Raw genomic sequence first — 13,041 nt, 5'->3', positions numbered from 1 at the left:
ATTATGTAGGAAACCAAGGGATAGCAACATGGCAAAATAAATAATCTTTGTGAATTCATAGAAAAACAATATGGTTATGGCTCCAGACATTCCTCTATTCCCCAACGAGCTATACAATCCTCATTTCGAAGATAACATTAGCTATTCTTTTAATATTTATGCATCTATAATTTTCCCATTATCCCTTTCCAACTTGCAAATAGTATCATGACTATTTTAATTTGATTGGAATACATGAAAGTAGTGTTTTGTTAACTAAAAAAGGGCAGAAACTCAAAACTTTCAGAGCATCTAATTTTAGAATGGGAAGAGGATGCCAATGATCCCAGATTAATACAAAATGTTCAGAATTGGAATTTGTTGTTTATTTAATGCTTGTCCAATCATTTTAAAATTATAATTCAAATCCTGGAAAGGGAATAGTTCAGTACTGGAAAAACCTTTATCAGTAAAGGTATTTTTTTTAAAGACAGCACAGTTTGATGGATCTAATATAGACATTCTTTGATGGATCTAGTATAAACATTCTTATTATGCTTGATCACATCATGCCTTTATACATGCATGTATTATTGTGCACACACCAATGTGTGTGTCTAGTCTATCACCCCACAATATACTTCTTCTTTTGATCAGTATCTTCATAACCTAGCCTAGAGCTGTGATGGACATCGGTGCCCTTTTCGTCACATACATTTGCTGCTCCCTTAAGAGAAGGGTTTAATGGCTCTTGCTGTCATTCAATGTGGACTGCAGTCTTCCATGAAGAAGTTATGGAGATGTACCGACCACTGCTGGGGTCTTAGATGCTTGTCTGAAGGTCTCCATTGAGCAATGTTCTCTGGGTTTCTGTAGCTTCATTGAGCCTGGACTTATCCTGCTTGCTGTCACTCCTGTCCGTTTCGTCCATGCCACCAACTTTCATCAGGCAGAGAACATTCTGGAAGCTCTTCTTGAAGTTGTCAGACAGAAAGGCATAAAGGATGGGATTGGCACAGCTATTTGCATATGTGAGGACGACTACAAAATCAAACATGCCCTTGAGGACAGGTGTTGGCACAATAAACACCGAGACTGATGAGACATTAAAGATATAGAAAGGCAGCCAGCAAAAGATGAAAACAGCAACAACAATGGAGACCATCCTGGTGACCTTTTTCTCTGACTTTTTCCTCTTGGAGGAACCTACCCTAATGCCAGATGATTTCACCTTGATGATGATGAAAAGGTAACAAAGGCAAATGATGGTTAGGGGTACTAGGAAGCCAAGAATAAAGGCATAAATGATGAAGCCAGCGTACCAAGCACCAGAGTCATCTGGCCAAATCATGGTACAACTACTGTTTCCGTGATTATTGATCACTCCAGCATATATCATGATGGGCAATATGACCAGAAGAGAGATGCCCCAGACAGCTACATTGACCATCTTTGCTGTTCTTGGGCGCCTCCATTTAGCAGACTTTATGGGATGTACTACAGCAAGATACCTATCCATACTCATGACTGTGAGGCAAAAGATGCTGGTGAACTGATTGATTCCATCCACTGTCATGACGATCCGGCAGATGACTTTCCCAAAGGGCCAGTGAACCAGAGCCACCTGCACAGCCAGGAAAGGCAAGCCCAACATAAACAGTTCATCGGCTATAGCCAAATTAAGGATGTAGATATTGGTGATCGTCTTCATCTTGGCATAGCGAAGGATGACGTAGATGACCAGAGTATTTCCGCAGAGGCCCACAATGCACACCACAAAGTAAATAAAGGTGAGGATGGCATTGCTAGTCAAGTCATAGTGGTGGCTTGTGATGTTGATGGAAATATTAGTAGCCCGAGTCTCTGGGGAGAAACTGTCGAACTGAGAAGTTGAGGGGAACCAGAAGTCTGTGGTGTTGGGCAACTCGTTATCCTGATCCATGATGCAACTGCTGTCACTGTCTGCCTGGCAAGAAATCTTCTTCAAGCAAAAGAAGAGGCCATCTTGATTAGTCAGGGTCGTCTAAGATAAAGTGGTATCTAAGGACAAAATAAATGAGAAATAAATTATGGGATAATTCTTTATGTGATCTCTCATATGAATTCTATCTCATTTAATGATTAATCTGGATATTATCTGTAACAGAGGAATCTCAGCATAGGCCGAGTATAATTCTCCCATTTATCTGGTCCTGAGATTCAACAAGAGAGCAAAATCTGCTGCCAATAGTCTTTAACAGCCCCATCATTTACCACAGATGAAGTGAATAGGATTTTCCACTGGAAAAAAAGACATGAGAGATAATCATTGTGTCCTCAGATTAGTCATGCTGCTTCAAAAGGTCCCTCAGCCTCCCTTATGAACTTTTCGGGAGATGCCAAAGCTTAGAGCAGTGTTTCCCAAACGCAGCAATTTAAAGATGTATAGACTTCAACTCCCAGAATTCCTCAGCTGCATGTTGGCTGAGGAATTCTGGGAGTTGAAGTTTACAAATCCACACTGCTGAGGTTGAGAAACTTTGGCTTACAGCAGGGGTGTTAAACTGGCGGCCCGCGGGCCAGATGCATCACGCGCAGGCCACATCTACCCTGGCTCCGCAAAGGCAAAAAGTGTCATGATATGTCACATGACGCGATCGGTTTTGACACCCGTGGCTTAGAGGAGTACTTCCTATTCCCTGTAGAATGCTGCTAATAATAGATGAGACTGAACCCATTACTACTAAGATGCTCAAAACATTATTCTAGTGCAGGGGTAGGCAACCTTGGCTCTTTTATGACTCGTGGACTTCAACTCCCAGAATTCCTCAGCCAACATGGCTGGCTCAGGAATTCTGGGAGTTGAAGTCCACGAGTCATAAAAGAGCCAAGGTTGCCTACCCCTGTTCTAGTGGGTTGCCATTGTTGTTACTGTTGTCAACATTATTAAAATGCATACAGGTAGTCCTTGGCTTATAACCATTCATTTAGTGACTGTTTGAAGTTACAACGGCACTGAAAAAAGCGATTTATGAACATTTTTCACACTTACAACCCCATGGATACTTCATCAAAATTTGAATGCTTGGCAACTGGCATGTATTTATTACAGTTGCAGTGTCCTGGGGACACGTGATCGCCTTTTGCGACCTTCTGACAAGCAAAGTCAATGGGGAGGCCAGATTCTCTTAACAACTGTGTTAATAACTTAACACCTGCAATGATTCACTTAACCGCTGTGGCAAGAAAGAGGCAAAACTGACTTAACTGTCTTGCTTAGCAACAGAAATTTTGGGCTCAATTGTGGTCATATGTCGAGGACTACCTGTAAAAAGGAGCTTCATGTGTTGTATAATACGAGTTTCATTTTTTTCCATGATAACCCTATAAAATAGGTTAGGCTGAGAGCCAAGCTTGTTCAATAAAATTCATTCTGACACAGATTTCCTCAACTCATTTCTCATTCATTAAACAATACACCAGATTATTCCCAAATTATAGATCGGGTGATAAGGGAAAATGCCAAATGTAATGCAAGTTGCAGTTTATTTAATCCTGTTTCCAGGTAGGGGTATGATATATGATTGCACCTCCATAGAGGTGAGGACGAGATTGGACTGCACAGTTTTTTGAGACATAACCAGCTCCTACGTTGCAACAGCTGACAATGTTAAACAATATCATTCTGGCAAATGGGAACCAAGTCCCTGTTACTTCTTGTCCACCAACACAACCTATGGTTGTTGTTTTTTCATGGAGAAACAATGCTGAGGTTAAATGCATCCCTTTGCACGGATGTGAAAAGTATGGAGAAAGATATCTTCTAGGAAGAGAGTAATTCCCTGAGATGTTACATTTAGCTCTGGACTGAAAACCAAACTAGGTTTGAGGTTCTAATACTGTATTTACTATAAAAGAATGAATACAGGAGTCCAGTCGCAAATTGTAAGAGATTATTTTGGAAGAATCATCTAGAAGATTAACAATATCTAATATTTCTTTTTCCCACAACCTATTTTCTAGGATAGATATCAGCATTCTATAGCTTGCAAGCCACAGGTAGCTTGCAAGCCACAGCATTCTATAGCTTGCAAGCCACAGCTTGCAAGCCCCCAATTGTAGAGTCTCCTCTCCCAAAGCATGTCAGAAATCCTGATTTCTTGCTGATTTTCAGCAGGAAAACAAACAAAACAAGCAAATGTGTGTTAAGCAACAAGTAGGAAACTCTATCCTGTCCCTCCAGCAATGTCTTTGCTTCATCCCATGAAAATTGTAACTATTGAAACAGACAGACACTCTGTCAAAAAGCTATCAGCCTCTGCTCTTATATTTTCCAAAGTTCAGGTGTGAAAACCAGAACACCTTTCTACTTACTTCTTCAAAACAAATACTCTACAGTACTTTTTATTTACGAGAAATCTCCCCTCCACAATATGTACGCAAATAATAAAGGGTGAATATTAGATATCTCTAAACATGCAATTCTATGTTTACTTCTACAAAAATATATATTTCACTCAATTCAATGAGACTTGTTCTTGTTAAATATTGATACAATTTCATTGTCAATTTAGTCTAGCTAATCTTTTTTTTTTTTTTGCAAGGGAAACATTACCTCATTTACTGGAAGCAATTCTTTATTGCGTTTTTCCCCCCAAAATGATTTACCTGTAAAATGGAAGGGTCATTTTCAAATCCACTGAGATTATGGTATGGAGATAAGCAATAACAATAGTACTTAGACATATATACCGCTTCGCAGTGCTTTAAAACCCTCTCTAAGCGGTTTACAGAGTCAGCCTATTGCCCCCAACAATCTGGGTCCTCATTTTACTGACCTCAGAAGAATGGAAAGCTGAGTCAACCTTGATCCAGTCAGGATCGAACTGCTGGAAGTCAGCAGAATTAGCCTGCAATATTACATTCCAAACACTGTGCCACCACTGTCTGGTCTGATCTTTCTATACAGGATAGTGCTGCTTTAGGTAAATGTGTACCCCAGGTTTTGGGCATTATGACCTGTGGCTGAATATCTGCTCACAAAGCAAATTGAATTTCCAACTCTGATCTCTCCCTAATACAAGTAGTCCTTGACTTACAATCATTCCCTTAGTGGTCGATTAAGTTACAGCAGCACTGAAAAAATGTGATTTATGACTAATCCGCACGTCTGATCATTCCCACGGTCAACATAATCAAAATTTGGGGGCTTGGCAATGGGCATGCCTTTATGACAGCTGCAGCATCCTGGGGTCATGTGTTCACCATTTCCAGCTTTCCCAGCTGGTTTCCAACAACCAAGGTCAATGGGGGCAAGTTGCAATCTGCTTAATGACCACGCGTTTCCCTTTACAACTGCAATGATTCGCTTAACTGTGGCAGAAAAAGTAAACTCTGCTGCAACTCACTTAACCACCGCCTTGCATAGCAATGGAAATTCTGGTCCAATTTGGATTGTAAGACAAGGACTTGTCTTTTGTTCCTGACTTCATTCTGCTGCAGTCTACATATTTTGTGCAAATAAAGGAGAATGATTTGTAGCTCAGGGTTGAAATGAGGGGGTCCCTGGTGCTCTCTGAGCTTGCTTGTTTTCTTGCAGGCATTTCATTACCGAAACAAGGGAATGCCATCAGTGCTGTGAACCAAGAATTTTGTGCCAATAAAAGCACAGGGCGGGGTGGGGGAGGCAAATGGGCAATTTCCGAGTGGTTCTGCAGAGGTGATAACATTTCTGGCCATTGGAGAAGCTGGTAAAGGCGACAAAATGCAGAACCTTCAAATCAGGAGGTAAATATACAGTTTACAATTGTTTATTCCCTCACTGAGGGACTGGTCAATGAGAGACTGAGGTATCTCTGTGCTCATCTTTTTGTCAAGAAGAGCACATTCTCATTGGCTGTCCGTATTCCGCAAGTGCTGCAGATCCTGATGTATGCAAATAGGTCTGTAGGCACAGCATCCTAGTTAACTTAAATATTTCTGAAATCCTGATTACTTTCAATTATGAAATCAAAAGCCTGAGTGGTGAAAAAGGCTGATTGTATTCAAATACTCCGACTCCTACATCTGAAGAGCAAACTCTTTTCTTGCCACACTCTCACATTTGGTCCTTTCTTTCCAAGAAGATAATTTTTAAAAATCTCTCACCACAAAAAGACTTGTGCTATACGTTAAGGAATACTAATTCAAGAAGATGCCTCAAGAAGTAACCAACCCTTCATCTATATTTACAAATTACTGAGATATATGCCGGATCTATTTAATTTTTTTTTTGCTATAATAAGTTTGCATATTTTGTCCTTTTGGATGGTAATAATATTTTACACAGATGCTTTTCAAGGATCAGTTTACGCTGTATCTCTATTACTTTTTTTGTATTAGATTTACACATAAATCCAATTCAGAGTCCACCTGGATGCAAGGAAATTCCACCCATCATTTGCTTTCATTCAGTACTTTGTTTTTACTGAAAAAGCAACCTTTCTTTTTAAGACCTAATTCAGCATGGTGTTAAGTTGTTGTTTTTTTACAAAGATTGTAATCTTAAGTGCAGTAGTCGGATCATAGTGTTAACTGAAGCTGTTCTTTAATGCCATAAAACACTGGAATCTGGATCTATCCCTCCTTTCAGTTATTGCCTGCAGTTGCCCATCATCCCATACAATTGTGATCTCCCCCTGGTCTCGGAAAAATCCGTTCCGAATGATAAAATGTACACCGTGTGGGTCTCTTTAATTTGCCAAGAGGGAATCAAATGTGATTTAATCTTTCTAAATAGATGTGCAGCATCTCTGTCAAAACAAGATTTAACCCAACTTTAATAGTTTCTTGGCATGGCAGGAGCTGACACCAGCCCTCCTAAGAGCATTTCATTTTCCATCCAAGTATTCCCTCTATTCGCTCTATTTCGTTCTTGACTGGGAGCTGCTGACATATACTGGGTGTCTCAAAACAGACAGCAGCCATTCTCATTCCTGGATATTGTCTCACAGCTCCTAATCAAATTAGACTTGAAAAGGGGAAAAGAACACGTTGGAGCAGAGAAGACGCTTAGGATAGCTCTTTGGTTGAAGGAGACCCTTCTGTTGCCAGGTTCTTCTCCTGCTGTCTTCCCTCACTGAATCAAACAAGCAGCACTGGATCCAAGCAGCAGGGGGTAGGTATGGAAATGGTAGGCGTCGAAGAACATAAGTAAACGGTCTTGGGTGGTTAAAATTAATATCCGAGTTTAGTTACATTTACACTCCCATCTTTTATGAAAAAGTTCAGGCTATATTACACAAGATCTTTTTATTCTCTTCAGGAATAAAACTTGAACTGAGTCTAGTCATAGTCTCCTGTTGTACCTGGCTAGAGCTGAGCCACTCAAAACATCAGAGAGGCAAAGAGAGACCATCAAGAGCACCGGGAATAGTAGCTGTCTTTCCGTGTCACTCTAACTTAGCTCAACCATAGCTTATTCAATCACGATTTACTAATTTAACCCATAAATGGCTGCGTTTGTTTAACATACTAAGCTAAAACTCATGGGTAGCTGGGATCAACCTAACAAAAATCAAAGAAACCACATTCCTGATTAATGTGGGTGCCTTTCTCTTCTAAGTCAGAAAAAAAGGCTACCCTATCGTGTTGTTGGGGTTGGAAAAAAGATCCGGATTGCAATGATGTCTGGATTGGGAGAGGAGCATACGGATACTTGCACATATTTGGGTGCACGCATTATCTCAGCACATCATTTTGATCATTGCTCTTCATGTTACAGGTGAGAGGTGGATGAATGCATTTCACAGAAACCAAGTTGAAACTAAAACCGAGAATCCTGACTGGGCAGCCCTCATTCTCAGCAGTTGAGAAGAGCTGAGGAATGAGTTGGGCATACAGATGAGGAAGTCAAAGTAGAAGTGGGGGGGGGGGGGGTTAATATTACACTGCACAGAGCCTCTCTCTTCACATAACCCATACGTCCACCAACCTGCAGAAGAATTGGGAATCCAACTGCCAGTCAAAACAGCCAATGGGAATTCTCAGACATCTGAAGGCACATACCGAAGAAAGCTGCCCAAGATGCTTCAGAAACATCCACTTTTCTTTAGGAGCAAACTGGGCAACACAGTAAACACTATCATGTACCATTAGGGTTTGTTCTTTTCTACCAGCCAGAACAGAATAAAGGCAGTGCAACGGGAAGAAGCCTCACTAAGGATCTGTTGCTAGGAAGAAGGTTCTCTTAACGCACTTTGACTCTAACCCAGCTGAGAGGGAGGGCATGCAAGCCAACTCGGGCGTCCATCCCATCCGTGGATGAGGCTCTAAGTAAAACGTGCAACAGATTACACATCTTGCTCCTTGTGCGCGCTCTGCTTGCTCGGGAAAGAAAAGTCCATTAAATGCAAGGGAATAATTTCCAAAATGAGCGCGCCCACGACAGCAGCCTAAAAAAAACAAAAAACAAAAAAACCACCAAAAGAGCGTAAGCAACGTGAGACTCGAACTATAGCACTTTACAACCAGATCTGCTTGATTATCGACCGGGACCAGTCTCGCTTGGATCCTTCCTCGATCAGGAAGTTTTCCCACCTGTAACTCTTTTCCTAATACTTCGAGCCCTCCGCCCGCCACCCGATCGTGGTGCACCACCAACTCTCCTCCAAGATCACTTACGAGGTCTGAGTCTCAGCGTTTCACTCGCTCGCTCTCTCTCCCTTCTTCCCCCGGTGCACGCTCCAATTCGGGGGCGCGCGCGCCTCTTTTCTGCTCCCGGGTCCAAATGAATCCGTTGCAGCCGTTGGCGATCGAAAGATTCCCTCCGAAGCGCAGAGGAAGCCAGAGCGGCGCTCGGCGCGGCTCTGCTCCTGCTGCTGGAGGAGCCCCCTAGATAGGAAAGGCAGGCGGTGGGGCGGAGCGAGGGAGCGCAAGCGGCGGATCCCGAGCTCGTACGCAGATGGAGCTCAAGGCACAGGGGTGCTGGAAAAGCGCTCCGCGGATGCACCCGCCGGGACGGAGCACGCTCGCTCGCTCGCTCGCTCCAGCCACTCCCCCCCCCCCGTCCGATAATTATCCCGGCTGCTCTTCACCGAGCTGTGTCACGCCAGGGTTGCGATGCAATCAGGGAACGCTAAAGTCCACCTAGCACCGAAATCGGGCTTGCCAAGATAGGGCAGCCTTTCGAGAAGTGATCAATCATTGCAGCAGGCGGGGAGAGGGAGAGGAGCAGGGGGGTGATCGAGGTTGCCCAGGCGGGGAACGCGGGAGGGCAGAGCCAGAGGCAATTGCCAAGAAGGTAACTCCGGGGGTAGCACGCCCCAGGAAACGTCGGGCATTTGATGCAATCGCAAACAGGCCGAAGGGCGCTCGGTCTGCAAACACGGCGCGTGGCCAGAGGAGCCCGTGACGTCCCGCGCGACTCTCTCCCGGAGCTACTAGCGGAGAGTCTGGAAAGTAGTGGCCCAGGGCTTAATGTGGCCTTGCCCCTAATTCAGAGATACAGGTGTCACCGTAGCAGGATTTGCCCCGGAGCCAACCCTGGATGCAACGGAGGAGGCGTCTTTGGAAGGCAATGGCTCCGCAGCAGATGGAGGAGTGTTGTGTGGTGGGAGGAAACAATACTTCCTTAGAAACCTGCTTTGCTATTTTCTTCTCGTAGTCATGGAAGGGGAAAAAGAAAGATGGGAGATATCCTCCAGCTACAGATCCATTTCTGTGATGCTTCCCCAAAATGCTAAAGCTTAATCACGTGAAGAGGAGTCTTCAGCACATGCAAGGAGTAATGCTGAACTGAGTTTGACTGTTATTATGTACTGTAATGCTGCTTCAGATCCAGCTTTATTCATACACCCAATATTTTTCTCTGGACTCATCCTGATGGTCAGATTAAAAATCCAATCCATCGGCTCTTGAGAAGGCAGAAAAGTACACTGGCATAAATTGCCCATCGTAGATCCCTATTCTGCCATAGTAACAAGGCCAAGTAATTGTGCTCTCCATGCCTATTTATTGTGAGTCAAATGACAGAAAGTGCTGCAAGGGGATTCCAATGAACAACAAAGAACCTGATTCTGATTATGTGGCCAGTAACAGCAGGTCCATCACGGGACCCTGTAATTCTGATTGGCCCATTTCTTGGGCTGAAAGAATGTGACTGGTCTAAGATCCAAGGTCACTCTTGTCCAATGGGAGCATTGTCTGGTCAGGCTGAGAGATATATTTTTGTATATGAATAAAAAAATAGTAAAACAGTTTTCATATGTTTATATTTTCCCCATTTTACTGTCAGCAGAAGCAGTTGGAAATTTAAAATAGACTATATGGCATCAAAGCTAGCAAAACTCAGAAAAAGCTGGTTCTCTTTACTGCATCAGAATCAGAATAGAGCTGGAAGGGACCTTGGAGGCCTTCAAGTCCAGCCCCCTGCTCAAGCAGGAGATGCTGTACTATTTCAGACAAGTGACTGTCCAGTCTCTTCTTAAAAACCTCCAGTAACGAAGCACCCACAACATCTGAAGACAAGTCATTCCACTGGTTAATTGTTCTCTCTGTTAGGAAGTTTATCCTTTAGGAAGTTTATCCTTAATTCCAGATTGCTTCTCTCATTGATTAGTCTCCATCCATTGTTTTTTGTCCTGCCTTCTGGTGCTTTGGAAAATATATTGACCCCCTCCTCTTTGTGGCAACCTCTCAAATACTGGAATAATGCTATCATGTCCCCCCTAGTCCTTCTTTTCTCTAGATTAGCCAAACCCAAATCCTGCAACTATTCTTCATATGTTTTAGTCTCCAGGCCTTTAATCATCTTAGTTGCTCTTCTTTGTACTTCCAGAGTCTCAACATCTTTTATGTAATGTGGTGACCAAAACTGGATGCAGTATTCCAGGTGTGCCCTTACTAAGGCTTTATAAAGTGGTACTAATACTTCACATGATTTTGATTCTATGCCTCTGTTTATACAACTAAGGATTGTATTAGCTTTTTTGGTGGCTGCCGCACACTGCTAGCTCATATTTAAGTGATTGTCCACTAAGACTCCAAGGTCCCTCTCACGGTTATTGTTTTTGAGCCAGCTTTCACCTGATCTGAACTAATATCTTTGGTTTTTCCTGCTTACATGTAAAACCTTGCTTTTCTCCACATTAAATTTCATTTTGTTGGATAGGGCCCATTGTTCAAGTCTGTCAAGATCTTTTTGGATCCTGAGCTTGTCTTCTGGGGTGTTGGATACTCCTGCCAGCTTAGTGTCATCTGCAAATTTGATGATACTATTCCCTCATCTAAGTCATTTATGAAGATATTGAAGAGAACTGGGCCTAAGACAGAACCTTGTGATACCCCACTGCTTACTTCCCTCCATGTAGATGTAGTACTATTAAGGATGACTCATTCAGTACGGGTTGTCAGCCAGTTACAAGTCCATCTGGTGGATGCCTGCAGTTGCCCATTATCCCATACAGTTGTGATCTCCCCCTGATCTCAGAAAAATCCATTCCAAAGTAGGTTGTGGTCTACTTTGTCAAATGCCTTGCTGAAGTCTAAGTATACTATGTCCACACCATTTCGCTGATCTACTCGTTTAGTCACTTTGTCAAAGAATGAAATAAGATTGGTTTGGCATGATCTATTTTTAAGAAACCCATGCTGACTTTCAGTTATAACTTTATTTGTTTCTAGATGTTTGCAGATCTGTTTTTTATTATTTTTTCCAGTATCTTCCCACATATTGATGTTAGGCTGGTTGGTCTATAGTTGCCTGGGTTGGTTTTCCCCCCACTTTTTTGAAGATACGAATCAAACCAGCTCTTTTCCAGTCCTCAGGTAATTTCTTGGTGTGTCAGGATTTTTGAAAGATATGGTGCAATGGTTCTGAGATAACATCTGCCAGTTCCCTCCAAACTTTGGGATGTATATTTATATTCATCAAGATCACATAGGTGTTCTCTAACCATTTTCTTGCTTATTGTAATTTTTATTTCTGATCAGTCTTTTACAGTTATGTTTTTGGTAGGTTGGACTATAGTTTCTTTTTGCATGAAGACTGGTGCAAAAAATGAGTGAAGCAGTTCTGCTTTTTCTCTGCTTCCTGTTACTTCCTTGCCACCTTCTCTCTTGAGTGGACCTACTGATTCCTTGACTTTTTTCTTGTTATTTATATGTTGAAATAAACTTTTTTTTATCTTTGACTTTTGTTGCAAGTCTTTGTTCATTCTGAGCTTTGCTTTCCTGACTTCATCTTTGCAGATTCAGGCTGTCTGCTGATACTCTGCCTTACTCATGTGTCCCTCTTTCCATTTTTTGTACTTGTTCTTTTTGTCTTTCAGTTTATCAGAGAGATCTTTGTGTAACCATGCTGGTTTCTTCTTGGATTTCTTGTTTTTCTTTTTTCAGTGGTATTGTGCTGGACTGGGCTTTTATGATAGCATTTTTCAGACTTTCCCATGCTTCTTGAGTTGTTTTCCCCTTTAGGAATTTCATCCATGGAATTTTTCTTAGACTGTTTCTGAGTTTGTTAAAATCAGCTCTTTTGAGACACTGCTGGATTATGTTCTATTGCTTGTGTCTGCATTATATTGAATTCTGATACGATATGGTAACTCTCTCTCTGTGTCAACTTCAACCCCCCTATCACTTATTCTCTATTAATAAGGATTAGGTCCAGTATAGCTTTTCCTCTAGTTTCCTTCTCTGGCTTTTGGATGACAAAGGTGTCAGCTAGGTTGGTAAGGAATCTGTTTGATCTCCCACTTGTAGCAGAGTTTGTCTCCCAGTTGATATAAGGGTAGTTAAAGTCTCCCATTACTACTGTGATATATTTCCTACATACATTTGTTAATTGTTTAGCAAAAAGTTCATCTATTTCTAATGCTTGGTTGGGTGGCCTGTAGAATACACCTATAGCAATGACATTTTTTCCTCTTGTATATTGACTGATATGGATTCTAGGAGATTTTTATCCTTGGCTTTGTAGATTTCTGTAATGCATTAATATATAATGCAACTCCATCCCTTCTTTTGTTAGGTCTGTTTCTTTTGAATAGTTTGTATCCTTCCATCAGTACATTCCAGTCATGAGTATCCTCCCACCATGTTTTAGTA

The 13,041-nt window shown here is 42.0% G+C and overlaps 1 protein-coding gene across 1 annotated transcript; it reads right to left on the bottom strand.

Annotated features, from left to right (window-relative positions):
• Window positions 1-328: 328 nt before the first annotated feature.
• Window positions 329-8,654, bottom strand: SSTR2 (somatostatin receptor 2). The gene is made up of 2 exons (XM_015811093.1): window positions 8,620-8,654; window positions 329-2,019 (listed from the first exon to the last, which is right to left on the bottom strand). Exon 2 carries the CDS (start codon window positions 1,919-1,921, stop codon window positions 803-805), a length of 1,119 nt encoding a protein of 372 aa, XP_015666579.1. The 5' UTR covers window positions 1,922-2,019; window positions 8,620-8,654; the 3' UTR covers window positions 329-802.
• Between the last annotated feature and the right edge of the window lie 4,387 nt (window positions 8,655-13,041).

This window comes from Protobothrops mucrosquamatus, unplaced genomic scaffold (assembly GCF_001527695.2).
Source record: "Protobothrops mucrosquamatus isolate PMUCROS unplaced genomic scaffold, P.Mucros_1.0 scaffold30, whole genome shotgun sequence".
NCBI lineage: Eukaryota > Metazoa > Chordata > Lepidosauria > Squamata > Viperidae > Protobothrops > Protobothrops mucrosquamatus.
Note: the sequence above shows the minus strand (reverse complement) of the source record. Positions and strands in the feature narration are given on the sequence as shown.

Coding starts and splice junctions, on each gene's coding strand:
- SSTR2 (XM_015811093.1), bottom strand. CDS start 1,921: ATGGATCAGGATAACGAGTTGCCCAACACCACAGACTTCTGGTTCCCC.